Here is an 11,611-nt window from a genome sequence, read left to right as displayed (position 1 = left end):
TTTGAATGGAACATGCTGCTCAGCTACTCCATGATATCATACAAATTCAGGGCCCATACTCATAATACATCTCAGAGTAAGCGTGCTGATCTAGGATCAGCTTTTAGATCAAAATGAACACAATATTATGGACAGAGGGACCTGATCCTAGATCAGAGCTACTACTCCGAGATGCTTTATGAATATGGGCCCTGAACTTCTCCCAATCTTACCTTTTGCCTAGTTTGACAGTTGGTTGTACAGAAACCATAACATTGCAACTGGCAGCCACACTGTACTTTGGCAGTATCAATATCCCACCAGCTGACACTTTATTGTTTGAGTCATCTAATACACAGTATATGGGTGGAGAAGGACACACTGTATTCCTTTCTGAGACCTTTGTTTGCAGAAACCACCTCATTGGTTGACATGGCTGTGCGGGAGGTTATTCTGATATGTTTGGCTAATACCTAATGACAAGGAATAACACTGCTGGTGAGCCTTTCAGTGAGACAGCAGTGAAACATCTTGTTATTCACACTGGCACTAATCTACACTAATCAATAAAAAAAAAATTGAAGTAAAGAATATTCTTAGAAGTCAAGCAATTCTTAGAAGAAACACTTGATATGTCAGCCCATCAAGACTTCCCCTCAACTTCCCCTGCTTACTAATGGTACTGAAGCACATGTTTGCTGAAGTACCTTTTGACAGCAATGATGGGATCAACCAATTCAGTAACACAATAGTTACCTTTTAATGAAAGCATCAAATTCACAATCATATTAGTTATAAAAGTGAGCCAAATAAAAACAAATCAGTATTATACTGTACATATATGTTGAATATGTGATAGACATCACAGCATCAACTAGGAATACCTGCCAGTTTTAACAGTGTTTCAGCCTATTAATATATCAAAGTGTAGTAATAGCATAGGTAGTTTCACTTCGATACTACGAGCCATTTGGTGTTAGTAGCTCACCAGAGTACCATAACCACCACACCCTGGTAAAGAATTACCAACCCTTTTGTCTCCTGTCCTGTAATTTCATCACCTCAAAAGGGCAGCAAACAATGACTAGACGTTATTGAGGTCACATACTTCGAAGACCAAACACTCAACAAAGTCATTTGACACATTTCTCACCTAACTCATGCTGCCCCTTTTTTGTGTTTCTGACAATAATATTTTAGAAATGTATCACCTTCAATGCGAATATGAATTTCAATTGTGAAAATGTCAGTCATATTTTCTTCAGCATTGTGGTGCATCTAACATGGAACACTAACACAGATAATATGAAGAACAAGAAACAATAAATAAAGAGACCAAGTATGATGAAATGAAAAGCTTTGTGCCTGTGACTGGCTGTTTACCACCTTATGCCACCGAGCTTGAATCACAGATGTCCATTTCATTTCTTCAAATGAAACAGAAACTTCACAGTCATGATTTAAATGAACATGTTAGTGTACATTTAAGATGTGTGTATGTGTGCACACATATATTGGTAGAACTAGCCTATTGCTGGTTCTATTCTATTGCTGGTTCTATTGCTGCACAGTATGCAAATGAAATAGAGCGTCACAATATAATGTACACAAATCTATTTTACAGCATTTGATCTTATATCCTTGATCCTACATTTTTACAACACTTGATCCTACGTCATGTTTAAAAAAGGGCCAAAATTATAGCTTTGATTCAGTAGGACTCCATTGAGGGGGCCATGTGTGCTGGATACTGGAGTAGGATCCTGCTCTTGTTTCTGAATCACAAGCTCCATAGCAGGCAGGAGAGGGACCGTGAAAGCCCCACTCTGCACCGCTGCCAAAACCCTCTCTCTGCTCCTTCCAACTTCTCCCTGCACTTTGTGAAGATTCGCTGAGACGGAACTTGTCTCTGACGTACATTGGGGACCCACACAGAGCGAACAGGCCCTTAAGATTATTTTAGGGGAACTAAAGAATTTGTACCACCCAACCTCCCAGAAAGAATTCACGGATTCGTTCATCTCCTCCTTCCTCTCCCTTTTCCACTTCTTCCTCCTGATCAATCCAAGCCTGTTGTGGAGCATATGAGGAAATCCCAAAGTTATCCTCTGCTGTTAGCCCTAGAGGGGCAAGGGGTACCCAGTGTTGTTTGTAACCAGACAAGAATGTCATTGATGAGGTCTCGCAGTCTGCAAGGTTGATGGGAGGTATGGAGTGAGATGGTGAGTCATTGGAGTTATTGAAACACATTGGAGAGATTGGGGTGTATATTGTTCTCTCCTCCTCTCTCCCTGTACCAGGGTCCAAATACTCTGTCTCCCCCGTGGTGACCAGATCAGACAATAGTGATGCCCCTTGCCCAGTGCTGTCTAGGTCCCTCAAAAGGGGCTGCCCCTCAGCGTCGGTAGGCAGTGCCATGCTGGCCATGGCACTCTGTGTCTCTGGCTGGAGCAGCAAAGTGGACAACTGCAGTAGGCCATCAATACGCCGCAATGTGGGCAGTACCAGGGGGTGCCCTGTTGATTTCCTGTCTCCAACACACTGTTTCGGCTCAGGTGGTGCTCCACGCGAAAACAAAACTGGGCCACCTTGAACACAACTGGGTTTGTGGTCACTGGATTCAGATGACCATGGAGAGTTGATGTTGTCTTCACTGTCTGGATAGCGATGGCATTCTTCCTCCACACCTTCATTAGCCACCTGCACTACGACCATGCTATAGTTGGTGGAGGACTGGGTGCTGTTGTTGGAGTGCTCTGGAGGTGGACCCTGCTGGCCCATGTAGGTGTCACAGTGCCTGGGCTGGACAATGGAGGAGGGTTCGTCCTGGGGGGAATAGGACCCAGATCCGCTGCTGGTGAACCTTGGCCCCATCTGGAGTTTACCAGTCTTCAGGTCACCGTAGGAGAACCCTACAGGGTAATGATACGACTTGGCAATGGAGAAGGTGATGGCTTCTGGAGGGTGCCACAATGGAGGAGGGACGTTGCTTGTTGTCAGTTTCTGTGAAGAAGAGAAAGAGGATTTTGTTTACGTAACTATTACTAAAACACCTCTATGACCCCCTCTCCACCCACCAAACCCTTGAGGGGAATCATTGAGGGGTTACAATGTATGTCAAACCAAAATGTATTTGATTCTTTAACTTGTTCAATTATAATTCTGAACAACTTTCATGGCAAGAATGAAATGAGCTCCACTGAAACAACACTGCTGTAATCTTTTGTAATTGCTTTCAGTTCTTGGCATGAAATGCAAATGACAGTGATACAACTGATTAAACGGGAATGATTTCTCAGCATATGAGAGGAAATGGAATAAAACAGATACAACTTTGGGAAGATTGGTAAATGCGGCCATTTAAAGAGAAAATGAACGATGGTAAAGTTCAGTCATTTCATCATAAATCAGTGCATGTGTAAATTGCAAAGAGATAACATTTTATTGTAACTACTGTTACACATTGTGCCTTGTTCTAAGTTAGGTCTTGCCGTAGAAAAGAGCTGAATGTATTGCGTGTTGGTGGCTGAGATTAAACTCAGGTTCGGTTGCACCCTATTGAGGCCTCTCATACACGTGTTACTGTAAGTTTTGCCTGGAGGCCTGTATTTCCAGTATCAGGAACTGGCACTCCTTCATGTATGGGGAAATACCCAATCTACATTTCTTACCAAGGCGTCTGGCATGTTACTCTTCTTTCTCACATAGTGACGACACACCACCACCGGTAGCAGGAAGGAACCAAGTAGCAGACACCCTAAGAGGAGGAACCAGGGAAACAGCAGCGAGTGTTCACCTGGATAGGGGAAGATTGCTTCTATTACACCTCAGTAGTGACAATACAGCTGCTTCACTCTCAGAGCCTATTGGAAACAGGCCAATAGGTTGTAAATTGCCAGCACTATAGAGGAAGCGGTTAGAGCTTGGTTAGAGCGGTTGGGCCAGTAACCAAAAGGTTGCTAGATTGAATCCTCGAGCTGACAAGGTACAAATCTGTCATTCTGCCCCTGAACAAGGCAGTTAACCCAGTGTTTCTAGGCCGTCATTGGAAATACGAATTTGTTCTTAACTGACTTGCCTAGTTAAATAAAGTTTAAAGAAATAAAAAGTGTGGACGTGTCTGTGAGGTCAGTCAGTACAGTAGTTCCAAGGATGCGTAAGTAAGCGGCTCCATTCAGTCTTGTCTCCAGGAAGTGAGTCTTTATATAGTCTTTGAAAAGGCAGCAGGAATACCCTTAACAATGTAAATGTAAATCCGGGACACTCAAATTAGTATGACATGTTACTTTTGGTATGGTTATGAAAGACAAGCAAAAACGAAAGTAAGGTGGTTGGTCGTGGTGGATGAGTGGCTCTATAACCAACGATTGCGAGTTCACATCTCGTCAAGGAAAACTTGAGCATTTTAACTAATTAACAACTTTTCAACTATTTACTACTTTTTGGATACTTTGCAACTACTTAGCATGTTAGCTAACCCTTCCCCTAACCCTAACCTTAACAATTTAACCTAACTCCTAAACTTAACCCTTATCCCTAGCCTAGCTAACGGTAGCCAGCTAACTAACATTAGCCACCTAGCTAGTTCATAACATATTCTAAATTTTTCTAATTCAGAACATAAAATACAAATTGCAATTCATAACATATCATACATGGACAGCCACAAATTAATACATATCATATCATACTAAATGGAGCGCCTCGGATTTTCATACAAAATAACACAAAATGCTCTGAGACCAGCTTGTGCATACATACAGAGCCTTGAGGGGCACCAGATGACCTCACCTGGTAATACCACACAGAATGTACTGCTCTCACTGGCATTTCGGTACATTTCTCTAGTCGGGGTGTAGACCACATAGCCACAGTACTTTACGCTGTTGTTTTTTAGATGGTTGAGGACAAACTCTCCAGTTGTGTTTTTATGGACCTGTGAAAAAAAGTCAGCAGTTAGAACATGTTTGTGTATTCAATATATGTGAGTGTGTGTGTGTGTGTGTGTGTGTGTGTGTGTGTGTGTGTGTGTGTGTGTGTGTGTGTGGGTGTGTCTGCATGCATCCATGCATGCATGCGTGTGAGGAGTACATGTGAGAGAATCACCTGTGCTGCCCAGCTAGGATGAGTGATGTTGAGGATATAGAGGGTTGGAGGGTAATGGTAGGAAAAGCTGGTACTATTGAAAATCTCCTCGATGGAAGTCTTATTATCCGGTCCTAACGGTAGGGTGACAGTCACTTTTAAAGATGACGTTGTGGGTGTCACAGACACATTGGCTGGCCCAAGGATAGCTGACATGTAAAATACAAAATAAAGAGTGAGAATAAGACTAAGGAAAATAACAAATTAGTGACAATGTGAAAGAAAAGAGGATAAACCCTTTTAGCATGGGCCAAATGCTCACTGGAATAATTGGTGAGTAACATAAGCTTTCATGGAAACATACATTGATGTCATTAGGGAATATGAACAGAAAGTTGGGGCTATGTGTATGTATCACAACTAAGGATTCTGCCTTCTGAGCCAACACATAATCAAAAAACATCCCAATCTAGAAAAAGTGGGATAAAGAGAGGAAATTGCTTACTGTCTCTCAGAGGTTTAAACAGTGCTGTACGGCCTAGTGAGTGACTGTCGGCGAAAACCTCAGCATAGTAGGAATTTTGATAGATGTACGGTGTCTCTGCAGTGAGGTCACAAGAAAGAGTGGTGATGTTCTGGCACTCAATCTTCGGCTTGTATGGCTCTCCGTGTCTATAATGAACACAACAAAAGCATGATCAAACATAAAACACACTATGGAGGGAACCCTTAGCCAAAATGTTATGTTGCACTTTGAAGAAGTATTGAGACACACTTTACTCGAAGCCTGCAGTTACAATGCTTTTTAACGTGTTATAAGCATGCATGAGCCTTTATCATGACATATCACATGTTGTAAATGTCTTGCCTTTCAGGGTGTGCGTGCGGCAGCTTAGCTTGCTAGACCACAAATAGCACAACAGAGTTACGAAATACGTGTCTTATTTAACCCCCTACTTCCTCATTTAAAAATAGCTAAATTGTGTCAAACAGGGAACCGATATTGAGTGGGCATGATCAGGGCCAATCTTTTCCTGAACTGATTTGATGGTGGCGCTATGAGGCCTTGAATAAGGACACGCGAGCAATTCCAAGTGACAGTCTCGGAGAGACAAATCAATGTGATTGGTGTGGCACTTGACATTTGCCCGTCAGACGATGTCATGAGCAATTAGATGAGCTGACGTTTCCACTTGGTCAAAGGATCTCAAAGAGGCAGTGAGTGATTGCGATGAAAACATTTGCCTCACATAGCCACAGGTGAACTGAGTGTCGTTTGTAAAGTTGAACGTACATTTTTACAGGCAATTTTTTTCACAGATTTATCCCTGTGGTGTGCAGGGAAACAGAGTGAGGCCTGTGGTAATGCACGGGCCAGAGCCTGTCTGCTAAGGCTTGCCCCAGTCAGTGGAGCTCAACCTGCAGCATGGAGAAGTACAGTAGCACCATAGTTTCAAGGCTGATGGCAGCAGGTGGAGCGGCAAATCGAAAGAGCAATGCACCATATCCGAAACAATGGGGAAAACAATGGGGATAACGATGGGGGCAGCAATAGGGACAATGATGCTGAAAAGGAGCATTGAGAGAAAGAAAATGACACTTCAACTTAAACATACACCACACACACACTCAGTCTCTTCCCAATATTCTGTCTTTCAGCACACAGCTTTAAAATGTTGCTGACATAAGTCACATATCACCCTAGGTCACCCTAGCCTAGGCACATAAATATGCTGTTGGGTTGAAAGGTGAAAAGGTGACCACTGTATTCCTGTCTCTCACCTTTGGTAATGGACACTGTAAAGGACCCCTTCATCTGGGCTGTCGACCTTGTTCCAGTGGAGCACAGTGTTGAAATTCCTAGAGATGAAGTATGGCTTCCCTTCACCAATGGCGGAACAACCTATAGATAAAGAGAAAGACGGTGGGGAAAGTGAACTTGAGACTGTCCATTCACGAATAGCATTCGTAGCATAACGTCTCGCTAGTCAGTACACAAAATTGCATTGCTCCATCGTTCAACATTGTCACGACCCATGTGATATGCTCACAGCAACAGCCTCTGTCAAATCTGCCTCACTCGAGATACGCTTGCTCCATGTTCACTCACAGCAGCTGTGGGCCAAACGCAAACAAGGATTATGTGAGCTGGACTTTGTTTCTTTGGTAGCAGGAACTAAAATGTGTAATTGTTCCTGGTCTACAGAGGAGGGAACCTAAGCAGCTGGACATGTGGAAGCAAGCCAATTGTTTGATTTGAGTGAGAATAGGATGAAACAAAAGCAACAGATTGTGTCAGTAGGGCCCATCCACAAAGATACAGTGTCCGTTATAGGACAACCTTAATTCCTCAATAAGTTTTTGCCAGTCTTATCAGGACTATAATAAGATAGAAACGGTGGTGGAAGAATAAGAAAAGGTGATACTCGTGACTTGCGGGTGCTGAGGCGTAGTGTGATGACTCAAACATGGTTTATGACATTGTTTGGATGGCTGACCATCTGTGGGCTATCACAGGGTTTAAACACACCTTATATGTGGATTTCTCTGGGGAGGGACGTTCCCACAGAACCCTGCGAGTACGGAGACCATTTGAGGTGTGAAGACAGATGAAAACGTGAAATCGACAAAATAAATGTTATTGTGAGTTAAATTGTCATGTTTGGATTGTTTCAAGAGTTCATAAAGAGCAATGCATTTTGATATGTGTTACTGTGCTGTAAGTGCTATGGATTTATTGTCACAGGGAAACTGAGTTATTCTGTTAATCGAACGGCTGATAGTTCAAAGAGGGAGCGACACAGTGGCGCTCTGCTCTATTCTAAATTGAGTTGATTAGATTAGAATCTGGGTGTGTTTTCCTGTCTTTTGTTTTTACTAGCAAAGTGCAAAGAAATGTTCATTCAGGTTGAATGTGTGTTCATGCTTGAATTTGGTTAAAGGACAGTAAATTTGTTAGTATTTTGAGAACTCTTAGAGATCATTCTGAATTGAAGACAAGTGTAACCACGTTAAGCCTTAGCCTATTGGTGATAGTAATTTACTCTGATTAGTCTGTAGTGTATCATGTATATAATGTACACTGCAATTGTTTGAGTGTTAAGTATTTCATGACTAATAAATACATCCTACTAGTTGAATTGAGTAAATGCATTCCTCCTTTTATGGAGTAATTCTTTGACTATACTCTTATAATTTATCAGGTCTACTGGTAGTTGTGATATACACAACACCCACAGCATATGCCTATGTACCACACTGACATCCCTGATCTGCTTGCTTCAATAAATGAATGCTAGTACATTGGTCGCCATAATGGAATAATGGTGCAAGTTAGACATGTTCATTATAGTCATAATGAGAGGTGATGGAAGGCTCGCTACCTTCACTATATCCTCTAGAGACGTACAGGGCCTGTTACTCACAATGTTGGAGTGAAATTGATGAATGTGGTTTATTATTATGTTCATCATTTCGACATAATGGTTGGATCATTTCCATCCAACTACATAACGGGTAGGATTTTCATTACACTACAATATACAGTGCCTTGCGAAAGTATTCGGCCCCCTTGAACTTTGCGACCTTTTGCCACATTTCAGGCTTCAAACATAAAGATATAAAACTGTATTTTTTTGTGAAGAATCAACAACAAGTAGGACACAATCATGAAGTGGAACGACATTTATTGGATATTTCAAACTTTTTTAACAAATCAAAAACTGAATAATTGGGCGTGCAAAATTATTCAGCCCCCTTAAGTTAATACTTTGTAGCGCCACCTTTTGCTGCGATTACAGCTGTAAGTCGCTTGGGGTATGTCTCTATCAGTTTTGCACATCGAGAGACTGACATTTTTTCCCATTCCTCCTTGCAAAACAGCTCGAGCTCAGTGAGGTTGGATGGAGAGCATTTGTGAACAGCAGGTTTTCAGTTCTTTCCACAGATTCTCGATTGGATTCAGGTCTGGACTTTGACTTGGCCATTCTAACACCTGGATATGTTTATTTTTGAACCATTCCATTGTAGATTTTGCTTTATGTTTTGGATCATTGTCTTGTTGGAAGACAAATCTCCGTCCCAGTCTCAGGTCTTTTGCAGACTCCATCAGGTTTTCTTCCAGAATTATCCTGTATTTGGCTCCATCCATCTTCCCATCAATTTTAACCATCTTCCCTGTCCCTGCGGAAGAAAAGCAGGCCCAAACCATGATGCTGCCACCACCATGTTTGACAGTGGGGATGGTGTGTTCAGCTGTGTTGCTTTTACGCCAAACATAACGTTTTGCATTGTTGCCAAAAAGTTCAATTTTGGTTCATCTGACCAGAGCACATTCTTCCACGTTTGGTGTGTCTCCCAGGTGGCTTGTGGCAAACTTTAAACAACACTTTTTATGGATATCTTTAAGAAATGGCTTTCTTCTTGCCACTCTTCCATAAAGGCCAGATTTGTGCAATATACGACTGATTGTTGTCCTATGGACAGAGTCTCCCACCTCAGCTGTAGATCTCTGCAGTTCATCCAGAGTGATCATGGGCCTCTTGGCTGCATCTCTGATCAGTCTTCTCCTTGTATGAGCTGAAAGTTTAGAGGGACGGCCAGGTCTTGGTAGATTTGCAGTGGTCTGATACTCCTTCCATTTCAATATTATCGCTTGCACAGTGCTCCTTGGGATGTTTAAAGCTTGGGAAATCTTTGTGTATCCAAATCCGGCTTTAAACTTCTTCACAACAGTATCTCGGACATGTCTGGTGTGTTCCTTGTTCTTCATGATGCTCTCTGCGCTTTTAACGGACCTCTGAGACTATCACAGTGCAGGTGCATTTATACAGAGACTTGATTACACACAGGTGGATTGTATTTATCATCATTAGTCTTTTAGGTCAACATTGGATCATTCAGAGATCCTCACTGAACTTCTGGAGAGAGTTTGCTGCACTGAAAGTAAAGGGGCTGAATAATTTTGCACGCCCAATTTTTCAGTTTTTGATTTGTTAAAAAGGTTTGAAATATCCAATAAAGGTCGTTCCACTTCATGATTGTGTCCGACTTGTTGTTGATTCTTCACAAAAAAATAGTTTTATATCTTTATGTTTGAAGCCTGAAATGTGGCAAAAGGTCGCAAAGTTCAAGGGGGCCGAATACTTTCGCAAGGCACTTTAAGTACTCTAGGAACAATTTATGCATGGTTAACCTTTCCCTTTTAAAACGTCAACTACGTATTTACACCACTTACGTCACAGTGCATCTGGTCATGTCTCATGCAGATTACAGGTTGCGCAATTGACAGTGACCAGAAAAGGATACACAGTCTCGACTCCCTTCAACATTAGCATTTTGATATCCTCTATAATAATGTAGTCGATATAATAGACCAGTCATGGAGCACTCAAATGCCCGTGGATCCGTTTTCCATTGATCGCTACAATTTAGAATGAGTGAAGTCCACAAAGGGTTCACTACTCTTTATCCACCAAGACCTTGATTAGAACTGAGGGGAAACCTCCAGAGCCTCACTACATCTAATTAATTTACAACTACATTTGAAACAAAGACTTTAGTGATGCGTCCCAAATGGCACCCTATTCCCTATATAGTGCAGTGCTTTTGTCCAGAGCCCAGTAGACTATTTCGGAAATAGGGTTGGCATTTGGGATGTAAGTCTAGGTTTATACCTACAAAAGAGTGCACTCATCCAAATCAAACAGGAGATCAGTAGTGCCCCATTAAACTCACCATAGTAGTACAGGAGTAGCACTATGACCTTCCTAGGCCACATATCCATTGGGTTTGAGGAGTAAGAAGAGTGAGATTCAAATCCCGTTCCCACTGTCTGTACTGTCCTGATTTCCTCAAGGAGAACCCACCATGTGATGTGTAGTAAATACGACTGCAGTCAAAGGGAAAACAATAGGAATGGTCCAGGTCCAAAATCAATGAAGACACAAGGAGAGACCAAGTCCCAATCCTCCGGGTATCGGTGAGCGGCTCTGGGCTTCATAGGATATCCTATCCATGACCTGAACCATCTCTGACCAGCTTAGGGAGAGGAGCACCCATCCCCAGGTGTGCTGCAGGTGAACTTTGGAACCGTCTTATCAACCTTGTTCCTGTTTTTCTCTCCCTATGCTCAAACTCCCTCCCACAAAGTCTCTATTACTGTGTTGACTGTCCTCTCTCTCTCTCTCTCTCTCTCTATATATATATATATATATATATATATATATATATATTTATTTTTTTCTTTCTCTTTCTCTTTTTCTCTCTCACTCTCTCTCCTGTTCTTGTCTTTCAGGTTTTATCTGAAAAAGGATCCTAAGTAATTACAAAAGAGGTAGAACACGCTATCTGTGAACACAGCTTACCCCTCCCTGGGAATAAACTGTATAACCTGTTTTCAGTTTCACCAGTATCTATTTCTGTGTTCATTGGTATTCAAACAACGGTATGTTACATTGTTAGTGATTCAATGGCACACCTTTCTGCTCACAACCAACAACCAAGGTGTGTACAGAACGTGAATTGTTGTATCGGAATGAATGAAGGA

The 11,611-nt window shown here is 42.0% G+C and overlaps 1 protein-coding gene across 1 annotated transcript; it reads right to left on the bottom strand.

Annotated features, from left to right (window-relative positions):
• Positions 1-715: 715 nt before the first annotated feature.
• On the bottom strand, positions 716-11,380 carry LOC110488885 (uncharacterized). Its single transcript, XM_021561331.3, has 7 exons — positions 10,801-11,380; positions 6,847-6,967; positions 5,570-5,736; positions 5,086-5,273; positions 4,771-4,915; positions 3,651-3,775; positions 716-2,982 (listed from the first exon to the last, which is right to left on the bottom strand). The coding sequence occupies exons 1-7, from the start codon at positions 10,847-10,849 to the stop codon at positions 1,948-1,950; spliced, it is 1,830 nt and encodes a 609-aa protein (XP_021417006.2). The 5' UTR covers positions 10,850-11,380; the 3' UTR covers positions 716-1,947.
• Positions 11,381-11,611: the final 231 nt, after the last annotated feature.

The sequence above is a fragment of the Oncorhynchus mykiss genome, chromosome 2 (assembly GCF_057628025.1).
Source record: "Oncorhynchus mykiss isolate SJ-2025 chromosome 2, ASM5762802v1, whole genome shotgun sequence".
Classification (NCBI taxonomy): Eukaryota; Metazoa; Chordata; class Actinopteri; order Salmoniformes; family Salmonidae; genus Oncorhynchus; species Oncorhynchus mykiss.
This window is presented reverse-complemented; position numbering and strand designations above follow the sequence as displayed.